General features: G+C 45.2%; 1 protein-coding gene across 1 annotated transcript in view; it reads left to right on the top strand.

Moving 5' to 3' along the window:
- CDH20 (cadherin 20) overlaps window positions 1-24,774 on the top strand; it is a 216,137-nt gene that overhangs the window by 185,578 nt on the left and 5,785 nt on the right. The window contains exons 7-11 of the mRNA XM_027960778.3: window positions 4,583-4,836; window positions 12,322-12,458; window positions 14,737-14,858; window positions 19,456-19,573; window positions 24,202-24,453. Coding sequence (XP_027816579.1) covers window positions 4,583-4,836; window positions 12,322-12,458; window positions 14,737-14,858; window positions 19,456-19,573; window positions 24,202-24,453 — 883 coding nt within the window. The remainder of the gene's footprint in view (window positions 1-4,582; window positions 4,837-12,321; window positions 12,459-14,736; window positions 14,859-19,455; window positions 19,574-24,201; window positions 24,454-24,774) is intronic.

Below are 24,774 nucleotides of genomic sequence, written 5' to 3' on the forward strand. Positions count from 1 at the left end.
TTATTATTTAAATATGTAAAAACATGTACAAAAACTTCTCAAGAGAGAAATGTCAAACTCATATATCAATTATGGGCAATTTAAAGTTTAAGGTATTAAGGCAACATTTTCTTTCAATCTTAAGCAATAAAATTACTTAAGGGATACAATACCATTAAATAATATAGAAATGACTAAGTAACTTATTTGGGCTTCCCTTGTGGCACAGCTGGTAAAGAATCTGCCTGCAATGGGGGAGACCTGGGTTCGATCCTTGGGATGGTAAGATCCCCTGGAGAAGGGAAAAGCTACCCACTCCAGTATTCTGGCCTGGAGAATTCCACAGACTGTATAGTCCATGGGGTCACAAAGAGTTAGACAGGACTGAGCAACTTTCACTTCAATTCACTTCACTTCAAGTAAGTTATTTAAAAAGAAATTTTAACAATAATTAAAAACTCACTGTAGTCTTTCAACAGACTACTAGAAAATTTGGATGTCTGTATCCAAAAAAATAAATAAATAAAAGAAAACCTTGATTCATACCTATAAAAAGAAATTTAGATGATCTACCTAAATATAAAAAACTAAAACTATAAAATTTCTAGGAGAAAATTTTGTGACCCTGGTTAGGTGATTTCTTAGATATGACACCAAAACCCCAATCTACAAAATAAAAAGTGATAAATGAGATTTGTATCAAAATTAAGAGTGTCTTCTCATCACTGATAAAAGAGTGAAAAAATAAAACACAGACTGAGAAAAAATATTTGCAAATCTGTCTGATAAAGGACTGTAATATAAAATACATAAAGAACTCTTCAAGAAGACATAAAGATGCTCAGCATCATTAGGCATTAGGGAAATGCAATCAAAACCACCATGAGATCCTGCCTCACATCCGCTGGGATGCTAGCCGCAGGAGACCTGACAGAACCAAATGACGGCAAGGATGTGCAGCGGCAAGGATGTGCAGCAACCAGAACTCTCATACATTCCTGGTGGGAATGCGAAATGGAAACTGGTTTGGAAGTTTCTTAAAAAGTTAGAAATATACTTACCATACACTCCTGCAATCCCACTCAAAGGGATTTACCCAAGGGAAATGAAAACCTATGCTTCCACAAAAACCTGTCTACAAATGTTCATAGTGGCTTCATTCATAGCTGTCAGAAATTGGGAACAACATCCTCCATTGGAGGATGGATAAACTGTGGTATATCCATATAATGGATCTTCCCAACCCGGGGATCAAACCCAGGACTCTGTGTCTCCTACATTGGTAGGCGGGCTCTTTACCACCAGCACCCCCTGGGAAATCCATATAATGGAATCTACTTGGCAATAAAAGGGACAAACTCCACATTCACAAAGACAGGGGTGAATCTCAAATGCATATGATAAGTGAAAGAAACCAGACTCAAAAGACTACATACTGAATGACTGCATATATATGACAATCTTGCAATGGGGACTCAAAATAGATAGTAGGTGCCAGGGGTGGGGTTTGACCACAAAGAAGCATTGGTCAGGAGGTAACAGGGTGATGGAACTGTTCTGTATCTTAATTATCATAGGAAACACATACATCTGTACATAGAGGTATATGTACATACATGTATACATTTCTCAAAACTTGCAAAACTTTACACTAAAAAAGATTAATTTTAAGGTATATAAATTACATCTTAATTTTTATGAAATTCATGCCAAATTAGAAAAATGACTTAAAATTACAGAAACAACATATCTTGCCTAGCTCAAACCTAACATAAACAATCAGTGTCCACTTTGGGTTACTTCTGCATAGGGATAGAATTCTGAAAGAATTCGTTGTATTAATAAATTACCAGGAAATACAGATGTTTAGACTTGAAAGAGTAGCGTAAATAAAATAAACTGGTCAATCTATTCCGTCAGAGTTATTGAAACCTGAGTGGCAGACTTCCCTGTTTATGAAAACCCTGTCTTTTGACTAGGAGTTTTGGAGCTGAGGAGGCTGGCAGGAATGGCTCCTTGGTTCAGATGAGAACGGTGGACTCTAAGAAACAAAGGGTACAACCTGTGGTGCTAAGTAAATACAGAACAAGCGGAAAATCAACAACACAACTCAGTGGACAGAAATCTTGGTTAGAGTTTGAAAATAATAGATTTAGTTAAAGCAATTTCTCCTGCTGTTTGTTTCTCAAAAGCCAATTAGCTGCTTTAATAGACACTGGCCTCCTTCTAACATGGAAAGTGCTGACATGCAGCATATTTTATGAAAAAAAAAAAAGCCTAAGTCACCACTGAAGCTGGCATGTGGCTTTCAAGCTTTAGGGACTGCTTTCCTATCCTCTGCAATTATTGTATGAAATTGAGTTTCCCTGATTCTTAAAATTATTAATGATATTTTGGGGTGTTGCTTAGAACTTTTATATATTTTTGTCAGTTTAAAAAAACCATAAATGGATTGTTCTTAAAGAGATTGCATTCAAGGCTACTTTCTGCCTTGAAGTGCTGTATTTCACATAAAATATTCTGGAGGTAGAGAGAGATCCAAAAAAGGAAACGCCAAAAAAGTTATATGCCGGGGTCCAGCCCCGGTGGATGCAGGGAATTCGAAGCATTGGACGGCACTGGCAAGAAGAGACTTATTTATTGATTGATATAGAAATATAAAATTAGATTAGGAAGAAATAGTATAGTAGGAAATCTAGGTGGAGAAAAAGAGGCTGAATAACTTGGTTTACGGGGAAAACCAATAAAACCTCGAGACAAGAGGTTTGCACCATCTACGTTAGGCCACTGGCGCCCACTTGAATATCAAAGGGTGCCCCGCCTTAGGCTCCCTTTCGAGTGGATCTTAGCAGCCAGGGCAAGTAAGTAGACATGGTGAGCCTCCCCGCTCCAGATGGGAATTTAGCCGAAAAAGGGGAGAAAAGAATGACATGGGGAAGCCCAGTGTAGGTGCAAGACTCCAAAAACTTTATTTTTCAAAATCAGCTTATATACCCCAAGTTATACATAAAGAAATAGTGGAATATGCAGAGTTATGCAGGGGCAGCAGTCCTGACCCTCAATGAGACAAAGCTTTCTTTTTGCATACCCTCCCGTATACAAAAGGTCTCAGGTGGTTTACATTATCTTCTGGCCAAGAGGCCTGTTCACATCTTTATGGCTCTCTTCCTGGATAATTGTCTATCAACCAGAAAACTCCTTTTCCCTAGAAGAGTTTTTTCTTTACTCTGCATCACCCTCAAAGTACTAAATAAAGTTACATTCCTGTAGAACAAAGGTGCAGTGGGTTATAACAAAGAAAGTACTTAACTCAATGATCTAATGTTGCTAATGCCAGGTCTACTACCTGTTTTTCTATATACCAACTATCTCTACAAATAAAAGATATGAAAATTTGGCAGCAAGTATTGGCTCAACAAATGAAACCTTTAATCAGTCCTATTCTAATGATTTTGACTCCTCGGCAGCCCCTACATTCCTAGGATGTTTTAAGCTTCTTGTGCCTCCTGCGGTCAGGAGGCCTCAAACAATCACACGCGCAGCTGTATGAGTCCTGCAGGCAGGCTAGAAAGCCATCAGAGGGGTTTTTGGATTGAAACACTCGTATTATGCCCAGGAGATTTATTATCTAAAAGCTCTAATTTTTTCCAGAAAAAGGTGGTCGGGGGACAGCCCCCTGTTAATGACAGAAGAGTAGGTGGAAAGCATAACACAGTAAAGCAGGCAGACTCTGGTCTTGGGGGGTGGATGCTCAGGGAATTCCAGGGGGAACCCCTGAAGCCTGATCACAACCTTACGTTTTGTCAGGCTTCCTTCCACATGACCTTGTCACAGGCGGGATTCCTCACGCTGGCCCCCAGCAGTTATATGTCATGACATGGGTTTTATTAGACAAAGTTAAACTTCTGTGGATGAGCTCTGAATGAAGAAGCTAAAAGTCTTGAGCAGCTTTCCCACCCTGACACAGACCACATCAGCTTTGGCCAGTCTTCCAGCTCTCTGAGTCTGTTTTGTTAACTGTAAAATGAGGCACAGGATCAGGTTTTTAAAAGAGATTGTCTATGATAAACTAAACACACAAATATTGACCTGACACAATGCACTAAGAACCTTCGTGAGGTTTTATTGATAGTTCTTAGAAAAGATCACTATTGCCTCTGTACTTAAGATTTTTTTTTTAAGGGAAAAAACAGAAAAGCCTAGGCCTCAGTTGCTTGGATATACTGAAGCAGAACTCAAACTTGCTCTCGATTATCATGACACCTTTTCAAATGAACAAGCCTTCCTAACGATGACCATGCAGGTCACACAGGAGACAGGCCAGTTGGTCTTGCCCAGGGTGCAGGGGTTTTCTTCATCAGCAGGCTGGCTTTCCTTACTATCTCTGAAGCATCTACCATCCTCTTTACTTCCTTTACCCAAATTTTTGAAACTGCAAGAACCATGGAACAAAAGAAAAATTTCCATTTATTTTTCCTCTTGCCTCTTTCCCACCATGTTGATGCATTTGGGAAACTACCTGCCAGCCATCGGCATCATCCATCCTTTAGAACCTTGACATACATGCTCCTAACTAAGCAATCTTCCTGTCCTTCCTTTTCAGCCCCTGAGTTTTGAAAGAAAGAAAAGCTACACCTTAAAAGTGGAGGGAGCCAACCCTCACCTCGAGATGCGGTTTCTGAACCTGGGCCCATTTCAAGACACAACCACAGTGCACATCAGTGTGGAAGATGTGGATGAGCCCCCTGTGTTCGACCCTGGCTTTTATTTTGTGGAGGTGCCTGAAGATGTGGCGATTGGGACAACCATACAGATCATTTCTGCCAAGGACCCGGATGTGACCAACAACTCAATCAGGTTTTTCCACACATTTCACCTTTGTCTTATATCCGAGAATCTGCCCTTGTATCTAATTCACTTTTTCTTTTTGCTTCTTCCATCTCTGGAAACTCTTTCTTTAAATGCTTTATTTTTCTTTTCATATTATTTAGAAGTGAAATATCATTATGACAACTCCCTGTCAATTGCTTCAGCAACACACATACACACACCCCTCAGTGCTCAGTCGTGGCCTTACTGACATTTAGGGGTAGATAATCTTTTGTTGGGGGGGGGGGCGGTAATCATATACATTTTACAATGTTTAGCAGCATCTCTGGCCTCTACCTGCTAAAAAAAAGTAGCATCCCCTGAGTTGTAATAATCTATAAAGTCTGACTCTTTGCACACCCATAGACTGTAGCCCGCCAGGCTCCTCTGTCTATGGGATTCTTCAGGCAAGAATACTGGAGTGGACTGTCATTCCCTTAGGCTCCAAGGAATCTTCCCAACTTAGGCATCAAACCTACATCTCCTGTGTCTCCTGCACTGCAAGCAGATTCTTTACCCACTGAGCCATCGGGGAGGCCCCCAAAAAGACCCCAGATGTTGCCAAATAGACACATGGACATCAAAGCATTAAAAATTATTGAATCTTAGTGGTGAATATAATGGTGATTATTGTACACTCTTAATTTTTGTGAACCTTTGACATTTTTACTTTAAAAATGGAAAAAAATAACATATATAAAGACATGTTTCCATATACTATAGAAAGAACAGACATAGAAAACTCCCACTGTTGCCAACAGCTTTGAATCCATGTAGACTGACTTTCTATGGTAAACCTACAGACCAGCCTCTCCAAAGTATGTTTTGAACATCAAGATTCCAGTCTGGACGCTTCCCCCTCAAGAGCAGGCGGAGAGCCGCTCCTATAGCCATGGGCACTGCCCATTGACCCTGGAACCAAACAGCAGACAGCGGGTGGACAGGCTGACACTTCAACCTTCCCGAGCAACTGCCCAGCCTCTGAAGCTCGACACAAAAGATCAGGGCTCCAGGGCTGTTTGAGGCCATCTGTCACAGTAACTGTCGAAGGCCACACGACTGAATCCCGGGCGTCAGCACGAGCGCAGGTCAAGCACACCCCAATTTGTCAGAGGCCTTTTCTGCCAGCTGCTACTTCCCTCACCAGCTGCCATTTTGAAGGAAAATGTACTTTTGCCGTTTAATAAAGACGGTTCTCTCCTGAGATTAATCTTAGTAGGGGAAATCTGTTTCCTCTAACCAAGCAGCAAACATTTTACATTTTCAGGTATTAAAATGGCTAAAATTGTTGTTTCAATTCTGATACTTGATTTTTAGCAGACAATGAATCTTTATGAGTTATGACAATTTTATACAAGTGACAGTTCAATCTTAAGCTTTTTAAGTGTACAAGATGGGAAGAAATTAGTTAAATCATATTATCCCCCAAAAAACAACATAAATAAATAAACCAATTCTATTATAAATTCATATTTATAATACAAACATCACATTTATATCAAAAGCCAAGAATACATATCTATCTTCTGATTGATCTACTCATATCAGAGAACTGTGGGGAAAACTTTAGAACAAAACTTTACGGGGAAAATGCTTGAAATAAAACAAGAACGAGTTTCTAAAAGAGCCAATGAAATTCAGTGGAAAATTCCACATCCTTTTTCTAGATTCTGACTCTATAGACTCCTGAGTGGTAAGCATCGGAAATTTGGTTTTTTCAGGAGTCACTCTACTAAATGACAAGAGACAGAAAACAGTCAGGAATGAAGGAAATTCACACACACACACACACACACACACCCGCCTAGCATGAACATGCACACACACACACACACACACACACACCCAGCATGAACATGCATTATCCAGGACTAAGGTCGTTATCTCAACACACATCTAGGAAGGAAAGAGAAACACCAGCAGGCCTAGACCCACTGCAGGCATGGAGCAGAGGGAGGAACACAGCATGAGGGAATCCTGTCTGGCCAACAGAAAATGCTGCTTCAGGTGATAAGCTGTTGAAGCCCATCAGTTGGCCAGCAAGGCAGGACAGCTGGCATCGGGATAATCTGTAGTGGGGCGCCCGTCTAGTCCAGTAGATCCTGGTCAGGAGGAATCCAGGAGTGAACGGGCGGGAGGCCTGGAGTAGGGACCACGGGGCTTATTCTAGGGCAAGTCTCCAGGTCTTTATTCTTTCGGGCCGCGCCATGTGGCCTGTGGGGAGTCTTAGCTTCCGCGACCAGGGATCGAACCTGTGCTTCCTGTGTGGGAGTGTTAACATTGGATCGCCAAGGAAGTCCTGACTTTAGGCCTTGAGAGAGAGACTGGCAGGAACGAGGCAACAGCCACAGGTTTGCTGAAGACTAACGTCCCAGAACAGAGGTAAAACAGAATTCCACGCATCAGAACTGGAGACAATCGTCTCTCCGCATTTTGGTTGGAAAGAAGGATCAGAATGCACGTGGCCAGACTCAGGCTCTGTGCTGTCCCACAGGGACAAGGTATGGTCCCCGGGTCCCCGGGCCCAAGCAGGACCCTGGGGCTCCCGGATTCTCAGAGAGAAGCCCCTGGAGGCCGGACCTCTGGCTATCACTCAATAAACCCATCTGCAGATTACTTTCCTGTTATCTTTCCTCAAATTGCTCATTTTCTCCTTTTTTCCTATAAAAGTTATTTTCTTTTAAAATACTTTGAATGTGTTATATGCTGCTTGGCTATCAAATTTATCTTCTGCATTTTAATTACCAATAAATGAGGATAATATTCCTAAGAATAAAATACATATTAAATCATCCAAAAATTAACACATCACCCAGGTTAAAAATGCTATGGATAAAAGGTCATGGAACTTTTTAAAAAGATTATCAGGACTTTTCTAAAATTTATTTTTAATTGAAAGATAATTGCTTTACAGAATTTTGTTGGTTTCTGCCAAACTTCAACATCAATCAGCCATAGGCATATATATGACATTATCAGGACTTTTATAATCTCATTTCTAGAAAGTTTATGGTATGTTCAGGCATATAAGCTGGTCATAATTTACTAATAAAACCTAAAATCAAGTCTCCAGATTTAGTTATATATACATGAAAGATATGTCTGGATCACCTAAATTTTTAATAAATGCTTGAGGAATCTCTAGCAAGCAGGAACCAGTCAGCAACCGAAAAAGGCTTCTGCTGGTGTGGAAACAGCCGGCCCTCTGTGCTTTCCTGGAGTGTGTTTGTGGACTTGGGGATCCTGTCCATGAAACCCTACTTTCAAATCGCTCCTAAATTCAGAGAATGTCCTCAGCCAAGTAAACAAGCAGGGAACTCAGTGAACACCAGCATTGTTCGCGGAAATGAGGAAGTTTTGCGTGAATATGTCACGCCTGTTCGGCCCACAGCAGGTGAGAGTATTCTAGTTAGAGAAAGGAAAGCCGCCCACATAATTCACCGGCGTCTCCCAGTTTCCTCATTTTCCATCCGCATCTACACCGTTACATGTGTTCTCCTGGCTCCTGAAAATTGGCCCAGTGTCCCACTCGGAGTAATGAATGCTCTCACCGCCTCAGTGCAGGCCGGGCTCCGCCTGCCGAGGGCGGCCCCGCCGGGCGTCCTGCCGGGTGGTTGATTGCATCCCTCCGTCTCCCCGGCCGTCTATGACGCTCGCTGCGTCTCTGTGACGCTCGCTGCGTCGCCCCGGCCGTCTGTGACGCTCGCTGCGTCGCCCCGGCCGTCTGTGACGCTCGCTGCGTCTCTGTGACGCTCGCTGCGTCGCCCCGGCCGTCTGTGGCGCTCGCTGCGGCATCGTAGGTGTGCGTCCGGACAGCGGGTTCCTCGCAGGCTGCCTCCCCGCTCGGTGCTCCGCCGGCCGCGGGGCGAGCTGCCATCAGGGCCTCCGGCTCCGTGGCCGAATGGCTGGCTTTTCTCATGTTGGGGGAGCTGAAAGAAAAGACCGTCAGGAGCCAACCAGTGCTTTTTTTTCTAAGATAAATTCAAATCTTGAAAGAGCCAGGAGACTTTAAATCACTAACTACACCCAGAAAAAGAAAAAAAAAGGCTCCAATTAATTTTAAATGAACTTGGTAGGCATGTGTTTATTCTCTATTAAATAGGCAATTGTTGGCCGTGGCGGCTCCATCTATCTTCAGAAAGAGAGAAGGCTTTGTTTCCTTAAGCCATCCCACACCTTTCATATGCCTAGGTTTGATTCTCAGCTGTGCAACCTTGGACAAACGTCTTAATCTTTCCATGCTTCAGCTTCTCACCTGTGAAACAGGGATAATAATACCTGCCTCACAAGATTTTCGAGGAGATTACCTGAGCCAATACATGTAAGATGTTTAGAGCAGGGCCAGGCTACAGTAACAGGGTCAGAAGCAAAGAAAAGCATTATGAATTTAAATTTCCCAACGCTTAGAGAGTTTCAGCTGAAATGATTCCAGCTTCTCCAGCCTTTAGTGGTCACCTCACCTTTTAATTCCCTGAACAGCCATCCTGAATCTCAACAGGAAAAAATGCACACTTGAAACAAAATGCTTGACCAAATAATATATAGAGGTACGTGCATGCTGAGTCACTTCAGTCGCGTCCAACTATTTGCGACCCCATGGACTGTACCACACCAGGCTCCTCCGTCCATGGGCTTCTCCAGTCAAGAACCCTGCAGTGGGTTGCCATGCCCTACTCCAGGGGATCTTCCCGACCCAGGGATCAACTCACGTCTCCTGCGCTGGCAGGCAGATTCTTTACCACGAGTGCCACCTGGGAAGCCCCATATACACAGGGATAATCTATATGTATGTATTTATATATACTGAAACAAACATTTTACCATCAATTTTTACCCTTACTGTAAGTGATAGTCTGGCATACCTATACCCATTTCATTTTCTTTCTACAGTAATCATAACCCACCATACTGATTTCAGTTTGAAAAACAATGCACTAAAGAAATTGCTTACTGCCATCAAAAGGGTGGTATTTCCCAGTTTAAACAACTTTAAGATACAGATTGCAATGGCTGGCAACATTTTTGGGGGGCTGTGCACTTGGCTTGTGATTGAACTCAGGCTCTCAGCAGTGAGAGCCTGCAGTCCTTAACCACTGGACTGCCAGGGAATTCTGCTGGCAACTTTTTTTTAATTAATTTTTATTGGATTACAGTTGATCCATAATGTTATATTACTTTCTGCGGTACAGCAAACTGAATCAGTTATACACATATTCACTGTCTTAGATTCTATTTCATATGGGTCATTGCAGAATATTGAGCAGAGTCCCGTGTGCTACACACAGGTCCCTATTAGTTAGCTGTTTTATATATAGCAATGTGCACGTCAGTCTCAGTCTCCCAACTTATCCCTCCCCACCTTCCCCCTTGGTAACCATAGTTTGTTTTCTACGTTTGTGACTATCTGTTTTGTAAATAGGTTCGTTTGTACCCACTGGCAACTTTAAGTGGAATTTTGAACCCAAAATATTACAACAGCTTATATACACATATATGTGTGTTGTGTGGTGTCAGTCACTCAGTCCTGTCTGACTCTTGGTGGCCCCAGGGGCTGTAGCCCACCACGCTCCTCTGTCCATGGAATTCTCCAAGCAAGAACATTGGAGTGGGTTGCCATTCCCTGTTCCAGTGTTTATACATAATTTACAATCTATAATATATATAATAGTTTATAGATAAACATTTATATTTCAGATCTTACTATTACCTGAAAATTATTAGCTGTCTAACTGTGGGAAAGTGACTTAACTTCTCTTAGTCTTCATTTCCTTTTCTCTTGGTTGATATATTTATATATAAATATATTTATATACAAATTTATATATAAATATATCTTAGAGATGCTGTAGAATTTTAAAAGAAGCTATAAAATGCCTGGTATTCAACAGATGGCAGCAATCGTAACTACTGCCCACTACCAAGGACTACATAAGATTCTTAAGAATGGTTCTCAATCATGGCTACACATCAAAATCCCTTAGAAGGCTTTTAAACATACAGATGCCTACGCTTCCCTCCACACCTACTGAATCTCCCAAGATGGGCACCAGGTAAGACAACTTAGGTAAGAAAACACAAAGGGTCCGGTATCCAACTCAGCTTCAACAGGAATTACAGATCTTACCCAGTGTCAGGGTGAATAAGGACTCAAAGGATATAAACAACAGCAAGACATGAGCTACGCACTCTTTCCTCAGGTTTCCCTGCTGTCTCAGTGGTAAATAATCTGCTTGCAAGGATAGAATCGGGTTCTATCCCTGAGTCAGGAAGATGCCCTGGAGGAGGAAACGGCAACCCACTCCAGTATTCTTGCCTGGGAAATCCCATGGACAGAAGAGCCTGGCGGGCTACAGTCCATGGGGTCGCAAAAAGTCGGACACGACCATCACTAACACTTTCAATTTTTCTTTCCTTAGAGAGGTCTGGCTTCTCTGGTGGCTCAGAGGGTAAAGCGTCTGCCTGCAGTGCAGGAGACCTGGGTTCAATCCCTGTGTCGGGAAGATCCCCTGGAGAAGGAAATGGCAAGCCACTCCAGTACTCTTGCCTGGAAAATTCCATGGACAAAGGAGCCTGGTAGGATATAGTCCATGGGGTCGCGAAGAGTCGAACACGACTGAGCAACTTCACTTTAGAGAGGTCTAGAACCATTAGGTGTAGGTGCCTGTAAATATCCTTCTATTTTCTGTATAAGGATGCATGTTGGTCCACACGGAGTATGAAAGGTATGAGCAAGGAATGAAGGGCATGGCCTGAAAGCTTAATCATGTAACATCTGCTTTTTATACTCCATTAACTACACTACTCACATGACATTTTCAAGCAAGCTGTGCCCCATAAATTCCAGGCTATTTACAATAAACAACCTAGACAGACCCCGGTCCATCCTGCTAAAAACATTCCCTAGACAAGGACACCCATCTAGCAGATAACATAACTGTGTCTGCCAACAAGTCAGTCATTAGTATGCTTACAAAGGACCTGATTCAAATTTTTCCTTCTCAGTAGGTGATACTACTTGTGGGAACCGGGACCACACAACTCGGTCTTTTCCAGTTCCAATTCAGCATTTCTGGACTTATTTGAATAAAAGTTGTTTTGAACAAAGACAGGGATTGATATTCAGAGTGTCCCTAAAGTCTTAGAACAGTTTTAAGCTTTAAAAATAGCTGAGACTGATCTTTAGAAAGCATAAAACTGCCCTAAGACTTTGACACCCCATTTTATTTCATTTTCTGAATGAGGAAATCGAAGCAGTAACAATTTTTTGTTGTTGTCTTGCGTTTGGGGATTTTTTTAGGGGGCAGGCAGTGGTTTTGGACATGATAAAACAGGAATGCAGTCTTCCAAGGGCCTATAATCCAGAACTAGTCCTGTTTCACATAGTATGCGCTCAGTCCCCTCATGTAATATGCTGCAAGTATGAATAAATATGCTTATCCAATAAGACAATGCATTTAATCTCCATTTCTACAGATATTCCATTGACAGAAGCAGTGATCCTGGAAGATTCTTCTATGTGGACATTACGACAGGTGCCCTAATGACTGCAAGACCTCTTGACCGGGAAGAGTTTTCTTGGCATAATATCACTGTCCTTGCTATGGAAATGAGTGAGTAAAACAATACCATGGTCTCCATTAGTGACAAAACATAAGCGTTGTAGAAAGTGGAGGTTTCCAGAGCCTGTTGGAACAAAAATCATATTCTTTATGGAAAAAAATGGAAATCCTGGTTTATGAAATTGAATGAACGTATTTAGTTCAAATACTTACTGAGGGTCTCTATAAACCTAGTCCTGCTAGAGAGAAAAACAGGAGTATCACGCAAAAGCAGCACAAGAAACAGTGCCTTTAAACTACGGAGCTGCTTCTGCATGAAGAACAGCGGCCACTCCTGAGACATCTGAGAGGCTTCCAGCCTTTAATAAGATTGGAATGCAACTAGTACATTATTATTGGATGAAAGGAAGCATCTAGAACATATCACCCTTATCATGCACATAGACATACACGTACATGCATATAAGAATTTGAAACATCTTACAACAGATTATTAACATGAACCTGAAAATAAAATTGAAAATTAATAAACTAAATTAACATATTATAATCTCAACACAAATTATATACTACTACGTTCCATTTTTTTCTTTCACAACACCCGTGGGGTTGGGTGGACTCCAGGAGTTGGTGATGGACAGGGAGGCCTGGCATGCTGTGGTTCATGGGGTCACAAAGAGTCAGACACGACTGAGTGACTGAACTGAAATTATGAGGAATGTTAAGGGAAATGGTAAATCCAAACATATTGACACAAGTATGTACAGTCAGTCATGAGGGCAGTTTGGTAAGAAATCTTTATTCAGAGTCCCCAGTACATCCATACACCTTTTCTCAAGAATTCTACTTCTAATAATTATCTTAAGGAAACTGTCATAATATTGACAAAGATTTATGAACCAAAATGCCCACTGCATTGTCATTTTAAAAGAGGGGAAACACCTAAATGTCTAATGACAGTAGCTTGACTAAATAAACTATGGTCCAGCCATACAGTAAAATGAGAACATCCTGTTTACATTAATACCAATCAGTGTACCAATTAATTAATTTCAAAGTACATTTCAATGACCTTCAGGAAAATCTTTCCCTAAAATATTAAAGTTCTAAATCAAACTTTTTTCTTAATTTCAGTGTGTATGTATGTGTGTGTGAGAGAGAGAGAGTTTGGACACATGTAACATTACACATAATATATAATGGATATCTCAGGTGGTAGGACTATGGATCACATTTATTCTCATTTTTCTGAAATTTTCATCATTGCCTGTATAAACAAACACCAGCACAAGTTACAATGGAAAAATTTAAACACATCAGCACTCTTGCTAACCAAGCAATATAAATATTTAGGGGAAAAACAAAAGTATAAATATTCTTGAGGGAAAAAATGAACCAAAAGAACAGGGCATTTTGAGATTTAATAAAATTATTTACTAAGCATACTTTCTATGTCTTATAATTTCTATTTTGTCTTCCTGGGATGGTGGCCAAAGCAGAAAAAGACAGGAGGGTCAGCAGTGGGGTTATGAAATTACTTTGTGTGGCAGTGTCAAGCAGAAGACAGACCAAAAGGGTATTTTTCCCCATGAATGACTGTGAGTAGCTTCAGTCTCAGCCAAAAATGTGGACTTGGTGTGTGTTTGATCCTGTAATATCTCCTGAGTCCAAAAGCAGAAAAAAATGTACGGTGTTGCCTGTAATCCCATGAATAATGTAAAATCTTCTGAAACAGTAATTCAAAGAACTGATTACAGGTTTTCCCCACTATCTGAAAGTATCGGGTTCCTATGAAACCTTTTGTAGGCCAAAGCGGTATAAAGTGAAGACGTAGTTACCTTAGGACACATCTTGCTAGCAGATGCACAAAATGAAAAGCACAGATGCTCACGTCATTCAAGGATGTGGCGGCTCGATGCGGAGATGCCGGGCGCTGTTTCCCAGGCAAAGAGCTTGTTGCTGACACTCTCACTGCCGCAGCCTGCCTTCAATTCCAGAACCTGAAGTCTAAGCCAAGTGAGAATCTCAAAAACTATTTTTGAGATTCATTCGTGACATCTGCTACCCCAGGAGTCCCACCCCGCCCTGCATCCTCCTGACGTCACACGCGCGGCCCAGCACACACCGTGTCCTGCCCACACTCATGCTCCAGCCACACTCTTAACAGGCACCCCCCGCAACCTGGCGTTGAGAGTTCCAGGGTCTTTATCCACTCCTTCAAAAACCAGAGTGAGGAGACAAATGCCTGCTCCAACAAAGAGCTGCTTTCCTGCCTCTCTGAACCCTCCTCACCTTCGGTGTTTGTCTGTGTCGTCTGTGCTTCCTTTAGACAATCCGTCCCAGGTCGGAAGCGTTCCTGTCACAGTCAAAGTCTTAGATGTCAACGACAATGCTCCGGAGTTCCCCAGATTCTACGAAGCTTTCGTCTGTGAGAACGCCAAGGCAGGGCAGGTAAGCAGCCTGAGCACCGTGGTTAGCCTTCCAACACGGGGAAACGCGTTACAGAGAACCAGACTGGCCATCAGAGGAATTTAGACTCCAGAAGCTGACAGTTTGTAAAAGAGTCCCTGGCTTCTGTTTATCATGTTGCAACCGCTTATTTGCTAAGACAACTATTCAGAACCTCTGTTACATTTTATGATCGAAACAAACCCACCTTGTAACTGAACTGTACAGAACCAACTGGAGTAGCACGTGCCTTGGATCCTGGGAAAGAGGGACCATGAAGATCAAGGGGGAAAAGAAAGGAGAGTCTTTTTCTCCGCTTAGCACTAATCCTTGAAAACATCTGCAGTAAGAAAGGTTCATTTTCTGTATCTTCCTCCCTCCCTTTCTTCTGACAGCAAGCATCCTCCTGAGGGGCCATCTGCCCTATTCCTACACTCTCTCCTCCCTCAGCCGAAACACCCGTTTTCTCAGTACCCTCATGTCACATCAAGTTTTGAGAGGAAACGCATCTTAAGGAACAAATGTCTACTTATTCGAAACAGCTTTAGCACCATCATCTTCATATACATCTGCCTGTTTTTTTTAAGTCTGCTTAAAACCTAAGTGAATGTCTGTTTGACTAAATCCCAGAGGTGCAGCTGAAAAGCATCTGAACTGTGCCTGGAACGGCCACGTGATTGACGCATGTGTCAGGCTGGTGCCCACACCATACCCAACCCGCCACACCTCAGATCTCGTGCCCTCTCTCTTCTGTCCTACTTTTGAAGACTCTGTCCTCTCTACCTTTGTCCCAACAGACTCCCTTGCTTCCCCCAAGCTTATTTTGTGACCCTGAGGACTCTGGTCCAGGGGCTGGGTGCAGACGGCAAGCACTCGTGGTTTGGTAACGCAGGCTTTTGACTGTGAAGCAGCTTCTGCTTCCACTGCTCTCTCCCTCTCCTGCAACATCTCGCGCACAGACTCTGTCTATACAACCAGAAATTACACTAGCTTCCTGAACTCCACAAAGATTGCCTCAATGCATCTTTACCGTTCTTCCCACCCGAAGGAAAAGTGACTCCCTTGTCCCGGGCGGGGGAGCGGGGAAATGTGTCCTGTAGCTGTTCGCATCTAAGTTATCTCATCCATCCCTTCCTGAAACCCAGAGCCGTGCTCTATAGCACGCCTACACTTCCTTCAGCAAGTCGAAGATAAATCCACTTCCGTATCTACTGCATTTCTAGAGAAACTTGAAATATTATGCAGCTAATAAAAGTTACAATTAACTTTCCAGCATAAGGAATGACCCGTGTTATTATGTGTGTAAGGAAAGGAGGCACAGAGGCTACAGGTGCAGGCCTGAAGGCATATCAAGCTGTATATGCATGTGAGCAGAAACCAGAAGGCAGGAGAGAAAACAGCAACAGCCACCATCCTAAGGCAGCTGAGAGTTGAGTGAGGAGATTTGGGCCTTCATTTTAATAATTTTTATATTGCAAGATTACATATATATTGTAGAAATACAACATAAAAACTTTTGATTTATACAGGATTATTACTATGACAAACACACTTAATATTCAATATGACGAGAAGCCATTTTTATTCTGTAACACAGAGAGTAACAGGAACGCAGTACATGGAACCCCCTCAGGCCCCCAGAGAAGCCTCTCCCTCCCGCTGGGAATGGCAGGATAGCAGCACGTCGCGCTGCGCCTGCCTCTGCGGCACACGAGCGCCTCCCCATGCCTGTGTCTCCGCGTCCATCTTCTACTGGGCTCTCACACAGCCCTTTGACACACATGAACTTTCACGCCCAGCTGCAGGTTCGGGGTGAGAGCCACAGGTCTATCGCAGTCTGTCATACGCGTCATCTTTAGCCCAAGAGATTTAAATCCAACCCTTTGGTTTTGGCTCTGGGACATGTTCCGAAGATTTTCAAAAGCACACAGCTCAGTAGGTACGTCTGGCTTATGAAGACTCAGGCCTCCTTGTGTGAGATTTGTCAGCCACGGTCATCAGCTCTGCATCGGCCGAGCTGGGACATGTGCTTTCCTCAGCAAAGCAAGCCCAGAGGGAAATCTGAGGACTGAGGGTGGCATGAGGCCTGCCAAGCAGGCTCTGGAATGGCAAGTGAGGCCAGGGATGGACTCAGACCTGCCAGGAGAGGGGAGGCCCAAGAGAGGGGAGGCCCGGCAGAGCAGGCCCAGGAGAGAGGAGACCTGGGAGAGGGGAGGCCCAGCAGAGGAGGCCCGGGAGAGGGGAGGCCCGGGAGAGGAGAGGCCCTGGGGAGCAGGCCCAGGAGAGAGGAGACCCGGGAGAGGGGAGGCCCGGCAGAGCAGGCCCAGGTGCTCTGAGGCCATGTCTTCACTCACGTTTCTGAGAGCCCTGTAACCAACCAGCCAGACGCCCCAGGTCTCCACCATACATATACACTTCACAGGTCAGATACTCTGAAACGACTATTTGCCAAGTCACACATACTCACATGTTTATAACATTCACAAAGAAACGCGTCTTCACGTGTCTGACCAGACGGAGGGCACAGGATCTGTCTGGGAGGGGATGGGGCGCTGGGGCGACCCTTGAGTGGGAGCAGCAGGGGCCCTGGGCCGGGCGGCTGGCCACTGTCCTCTTCAGGGCTCTCCTGATCCTCTCCAGTACTCAGTTCCGTCCTCCCAGCCTTTAGACTGAAGGACCCGGTGCCAGTTTGGGTTCAGCAGGAAGCATGAGCTGAGCCGGAGTTCTGGTCTAGGATGTTTAGTAATGAATCAGGAATGCCCTTGGGACCAACTCCTGTGCAAGGGAAGAGCTTCTGCACGGCTAGACAAGCGACGTCCAGCAGTGGTGCACACAGCCAGCCGTGGATGACCCCACCGACGCTGAGAACTAGGGCTTTCCTGAGTTGAGATGGGATGGCCAGGCCTTTATACCATTCTATCAGTCGCTGGACACAGATTGTTCTGGAAAGATGTGGAGACTGTGGGGAGGTGGGTGTCACCAGCTGAGGCCATCCCCAGAGAGACTGACAGGTGAAGGCATCAAGCCCTCCCCCGAAGGGGGTCTGAGCAACGCTGTGTTCACCGCGAGCCCCTTGCTGGAAGCTTCCCCTCGGGTTACTCCCTCTTTGGGACGCTGTGAGGGTAGCGGTACCCTCCTTCGTTTACAGATGGAGAGAGACTCAGCAAGCCCACCTCAGCACCCCGCTGACCTCTAATGTTCCATCTTCTATGCTGTTAACAGCCAGCTTCTGACATCAGGAGTGGGCGTCTGGAGCCAGGCCCGAGGGGTGGGCAGTCTGTGCAGCTGGCTGGTGGGAGAGCACACACACAGGGAGCCCACCCCTCAGCACCTTGTCTCTACGACCCCTGCCCCCCCACCCCCCCACACCCCCCCCCCTCCCCCCCCCACTCCCTCCTACCGCCCCCCACTCCCCCCACCGCCCCGTCTGGCAGCCAGTGTCTCAGCTGTGTACTCCACATTGCTTTCCTACCAACTTTTCCATTCTGGTCATCAAACCTTCATAGCAACTCAGTACTCTGAAGAGCAGATGGGAACAGCACAACTTCGGCCAGAGCGCTCAAGAAGCCGCCTCCCCACCTCCTGCCCTCCTCGGCCCCAAGCTCTGCTTCCGGTTCCTGTCTGTTCTGTAACCCTACCCCTGGGGGGCCTTGTGCTCTTCACTCTATCTAGCTCCCCTTCCTGCCAACAGTGACTGCTCTGCAACCCATTCTCTCACATCCGTTTTCCATTAACTAATGAAATGTCTGTTTACTGCCCACTAGGTATCGGTCATTTTTAAACAGAGGCCTCTCAAAGCTTCCCTGGCGGCTCAGATGGTAAAGAGCCCACCTGCCAATGCAGGAGGCGCAGGTTCGATCCCTGAGCTGGGAAGACTCCCTGGAGAAGGGAATGGCTAGCCACTCCAGCATTCTTGCCTGGAGAATTCCATGGACAGAGGAGCTTGGCAAGTCATACAGTCCATGGGGTTGCAAAGAATCGGACACGACTGAGCGACTAACACTTTCACTCTCAAAGACAGCAATCTGACCGTGAACTACGAACCCGAAGGTGAGGTGAGAGGACAGAACGCCAGGGAACAAGCAGGACCCTGTGGCGCCCCCGAGTCCTTCCACTCAGCCTTCGGCTTTGACTGCCTAAGAAGGGCCAGAGGAGGAGTGAGAACAGTGTGACTTCCACATCTAACGTCCAAAGCATCCAGGTGACATCTGCCCTGGGCCTGTTGACGCATGCGCGCATGCCCAGTGGCTCAGTCGTGTCTGACTCTGCAACTCCACGGACTGCAGCCCGCCAGGCTTCTCTGTCCATGGGATTTCCCAGGCAGGAATACTGGAGTAGGTTGCTGTTTCCTTCTCCAGGGGATCTTCCCAACCCAGGGATCAAACCTGCCTCTCCTGAGTCGTCCCTGTTGGCAGGAGGATTGTTTACCGCTGAGCTACCTAAGAAGCCCCAGCAATAAACCGCACTTCAGTCTGGGCTGTGACAGGGCACAGGGCCTGCGAGGGGAGCTTCAGGATGTCCTCCTTAGGTAACGCAACCCGGGGGGTCATCTTCCCTGGAAGCTTTTGACTAACTCACCCGGTTTCACGTTCCCCCTCAGCTGATCCAGACCGTGAGCGCCGTGGACCAAGACGACCCACGCAACGGCCAGCACTTCTACTACAGCCTGGCCCCTGAGGCTGCGAACAACCCCAATTTCACCGTAAGGGACAACCAAGGTAAGCCGCTGGCTGCTGGGTCGCCGCAGCGTGGGCTGGGCGCCGTGCGCGGCTACACCGCGCACACGGTGCCGGAGGCCACCGGCTCCTAATGCCGGCAGCATGGAGAACATGCTCATCTGTGTGATCCTCCTGAAGTTTTGTTTCAGAACATCAAAGACAAGAAACGTCCCCTGCTCATCCTGAAATGTTTGCTCAGTCAATTCACACACATTTGCGCGCTGGCTCTGGGCCAGACACGATGGAGGCTCACAGGCTAAGGGCCTCCTTCATCCCCGCCGAGCAGCCTTGTTTGTGCGCTCTTTAACTATGAGAAGGATTTGAGCAAGGAGGCAGAAGCAGCCTAGACAGAGAAACCTGAGGGGACGCTTCTAAGCAAGGATCAAAGCGGGAAACAGAGAAAAGCTCCCAGAACAAAAGGGAGACGGAGGCTGAGTAACAGAGAACAAAGGGCAGATTCAGAAACACAGGGAGCAGCTCTGGCGCCAAAACCTCGAGTACTTTGGAGTGATTCAGAAAGAACAGTCAGGCGGGGTTCCCTGTGGCAGAAAGTGCTTCCCACTACAGCTCTGCCGGAAGAGCTCTCTACACCCCTCTGCTCCAAAAAGCATTCAGATCAGCTACGGAGTTGATAGACCAAGCACACGCTTCACTGGGCACAGATGGGCAGAGGAGCGGCTTTTGTACTGTGGCCAGAGGATTTTCAGGGAAAGGACAGAGCAAGTGAAAAAGTAACTTAAATCTGTCGAGTGAACCCCTTCTGTTGCTAGGTCTGCTACCAACTAGTCTGACCTTGGGGAGGAAGGGCATCACTTCTCTGGGCTGTGTGGCCTCATTTTTTTTCCAATCTAAAGTGTTGTCAATTCTAACAATCTAAATGAAGGGTAACAAAGACCGTGATTTAGCCACACCTACTCTTGCCTGGAAAATCCCATGGGCGGAGGAGCCTGGTGGGCTGCAGTCCATGGGGTCACGAAGAGTCAGACACGACTGAGCAACTTCACTTTCAATTTTCACTTTTATGCATTGGAGAAAGAAATGGCAACCCACTCCAGTGTTCTTGCCTGGGGAATCCCAGGGATGGGGGAGACTGGGCTGCCGTCTATGGGGTCGCACAGAGTCGGACACGACTGAAGCGACTTAGCAGCAGCAACAGCAGTCTTGGCCTCAACTGTCAAAATATTAATTCCATCCCACACGACGTTCTGCGACTAAAACCTGAGGATATCAAACCTGTTTTATTCTAAATGGAAAGCACTTTTCCAAGTCATCCTTTTAAACTTCTACATAAAAAAAAATATCAAAACATTGTGATAATTCTGAAAGGAATAGTAGTATAAATTACAACAACAGAAATATTATAATTAAATGTCCTGATATTTTTGCTGGGTCAAACTCTGAATTATTCATTTATCTACTTCTTTTGTGTTAGTTGCTCAGTTGTGTTCGACTCTTTGTGACCCCAGGAGCCCACCAGGCTCCTCTGTCATGGGATTTCCCAGGCAAGAATACTGGAGTGGGTTGCCAGCTCCTTCTCCAGAGGAATCTTCCTGACCCAGGGATCGAGCCCATCTCCTACAATGCAGGCAGACTCTTTACCATCTGAGCCACTAGGGAAACTTCCTTCCTTTGGAAACCCTTAAAAGGTCGTTTAGCCCCTTCAGGATAGGATTTATAGTAGAAACCCTGGGAGGGAAAACAGCACATGATGCTGTCTCTCCGTTTTCCTAAGTGTCACGGTCCCTTCACTGGTGTAAGATCAGCACACAGACAATGCACACCAGCCGCAAATGCTGCGGCTTCCTTAACGAGGACTCTGGACACCAACTCATGGAGTCAACATCGTGAACAGACGGGCCACTGGAGCCTGGTGACTGTGAACACAAATGCGTCTTCTCTTGGAAGGTTTTCCAAAGCGGAAACCTGCATCTTCAGCAGACAGAATGACTCTTAACCTCCTCGTGACAATTCATCCCTCAAGTATCCTTTACTGAGGCTCATTACAAAACTGTCAAACATCTGACATGGTGGATCTCCTGTCAAGCCCTCCAACTCCCGGCCTGAAACACTATTTTCACGTATGAACACAATACTGTAATGTCTCAAGTAAAGCCTCTCTTACTTTTTTAAATCCCCACAGCACTGTGATAAGGACTGAGTGCATACTTCATAGTTTTACCTGCATTTTCCCATACTTTGCTTTATTTGATATTCACAATAATCCTATAAGGTCTTAAGGAAGTTACTAACACCTCTGATTGGCATGTCTCATTTGATAGATGAGGGAAGAAAGTAAACAGCCCAAGATCAGCATGAGTAAACATTAAGATTGGGACTGGAAGTTGGGACCTCCTGTTTTAGACAGACACACACACACACACACACAGTTTTGTGTTACTGTGGAAATAAATAATATTTCCAAATGGGTTATTCAAGTTCCAATTATAATATTCAACAAAAAAGTCTGCTACTATATGCCAGCCCCTTTCTAGGACCAGTCTCAGCAATGTGATACTGATCTTTTTTTCTTTAATCTTAAATAATTCTGAGATCAAGAAATATATGATGCAAGCTCTTCTCCAGCTTTCTATAACTCTGATGAGCTGTCCTTGATGAAAATGAAAAAGATTTCTGTTTGAGAAAAATATGATTTCTGGAAAAAAAATTAAAACTGTGAAGCAAAATTAATAGTTCTTAGCTATTAAATTTACAAAACAGAGATTAGGTAGATTGCGTGGCAGGTGAAAATACAAATATAACCTTCAGGCTGGCAACCAACTATCTTTTTCCACTGAGAAGGAAAGGAAAGAAAGAAGGCCTGTAAAAAGCAGATAGAGATTTCAATTAGCTAAATAATTTTCAACATTGTTACAAAACTAACTGGTTATATAACTCAGTGTGTTTGGTATGTGTTTGGAGTCAGAGACCAGAGTTCAAATCCCAGCTCTGTTAGTAAACCAGTGACTTGGACCCCATTACATGACCTCTCCAGGGCTTAACTCTCTCAGTGTGACAGGGTGAGACCACCATTATTTCCCCAAGTGGTGCTAAAGAGAAAGCGAGCTGCTGCATTCGAAGTCTAAATACCATGCATATAAGCGCTCAAGAATCAAGTCCTCTCGCGAGAACACGGCGGGAGGAAGAGGTGGAAAATTAATAAGGAAGAGCGTGTTGGAACAAGCTGGCTAGGCTCTGGAAACAAAAGGCGCCAAAGTCTCAGAGGCTTAACTCAACTGAAGTTAACTTCTTTTAAAATTTAAAAAAAAAAAAAAAGATCTAACCGAAAAAAAGATAAAAATAATAATAAAGTTAACTTCTTGCTCATGCAAGCCGACCGCGGGTCTGGCAATGCAGGACAGGTGTCCGTGTGCAGGTGGCCCAGGCTGCCGGGCTCTCCATCTGGCGCGCTCGCACACACTACACCGAGGCAAGAGCGCCAGAATCACACCGGCTGCTACACGTTGCTGCCCGGAAGTGACGCGGATCACCTTTGCTCATTCCCATCATCAAAAGCAAACCGTATACAAATATCCAAAGTCAAGAGCGTGGAAAAGTATAATCCTTTATTATGTAAGAAATACTGATACTGATATTAGTAACGTTTCCTTTGATTAGGCTCTCAGAATTTTTTATGACGTTCTAGACTCCTCCCTGTAAAATGTGAAATGCATCCAGAGAACCTTCCATATTGCTAATGCTGGCTTTGAGAGTCACTGCTTATATGTCCTTCCAGATCTCACACTTTTCCTCTGCTGAAAAAGACACCAGCTTTGCAAAAACCCACTCAAGAAAACTTGAGAACAGATTGAAAAATAAAAGATCCTAAAACATTACATTAAGCAAATGTAAATATATATACACACACACCAGCTTTGTAAAAACATACCAAACAAGCTGGCTAATCCTCTTTAAAACTGGGGGGGAAACCAGTATTGAATTTTCACCAAGTTCATATGAACTGCTTAAACTCAGACCACCAAGTAGTGGGAAATAACAGGGTGTGTCATATGATTAGTGGATTTCAAATAAGCTTCTGCTAAATGAGCAGGTTCATTAGAAAGCACAGGAACTGGTGACTGCTTTTCAAAGGCATAAAAGAAAATAGCCAAAGACAGGAATCCAGCCGTAGTGGCAAAAAGCAGCAGTCTGCCAGAGCCACGCGGGCTCCTCCGCATTCTCTTCCTGGAGGCACAAAAGCAGCAGCGGGGCCTTGGAAAGCTGCTGAGTGAGAACAAACAGGGGCCACAAGTCACCAGCGACTGTTCACTTCCGCGGAGCTTTCCCAGGGACAATTCAGTTAGATCTGAAGCCTGACAGTTCGCCCTGGGCACTTTATGTCACAAAGGCGAAGACAGGCTCTCAAAAAGGGTTTCTCTCCTAGGCCTCAGGGTTTTGCCTAGAAGCAAGCAAAAATCTTTTTTTCTGAACCCAACTGCTGATCCTGACAAATGTGAGCGGCAGCAGCCGACCCCCTCCAGGGAATGCTGTCCCTTCTCCTGCCTTCCCCACCGAGTTCCTGCCCCTTGCTTTCCCCAACCCCCGAAATTAACTCTCTCCATGGTTCTTCCTTTCCTCTCCCTTCTTTTTCCCTCTTCCCTTTCCAATCCTGGAATCCCTGTCTGCTCCAGACAACACCGCCCGCATTCTGACCAGGAGGTCCGGCTTCCGGCAGCAGGAACAGAGTGTCTTCTACCTGCCCATCTTGATCTCGGACGGTGGGCCGCCGGTGCTCAGCAGCACGGGCACGCTGACCATCCAGGTGTGTGGCTGTGACGACGAGGGCCACGTGCTGTCCTGCAGCCCCGAGGCCTACATGCTCCCAGTGAGCCTCAGCCGCGGCGCGCTCATCGCCATCCTGGCCTGCGTCTTCGTCCTGCTGGGTGAGTGAGCGGCTCCTCCCCATGCTGGGGGGGCCTCCTAGGTGAGTGAGCGGCTCCTCCCCACGCTGGGGGGCCCTGCACGTGCTGCCCTAGACAGCATCCTGTGGGCGTCCTAACTCAGCCGGCCAGGACTGGTTTTCCACACCGGGCTGACTGCAAGGGTGGCGGAGCAATGCTGGGAAAAAGGAAAGAGAGGGAAGACTGTCCCTTCAAGGCCAGATCAAAGCACACTTTTATCAAGCATTTATTAGAGCCAAGCTGCCATTCTAGATCCTGGGATTAGTGAGACAGAAAAGTCCCAGCCTTCACAGAGCTTACTTC

The sequence above is a fragment of the Ovis aries genome, chromosome 23 (genome assembly GCF_016772045.2).
Source record: "Ovis aries strain OAR_USU_Benz2616 breed Rambouillet chromosome 23, ARS-UI_Ramb_v3.0, whole genome shotgun sequence".
In the NCBI taxonomy this organism is placed as follows: domain Eukaryota; kingdom Metazoa; phylum Chordata; class Mammalia; order Artiodactyla; family Bovidae; genus Ovis; species Ovis aries.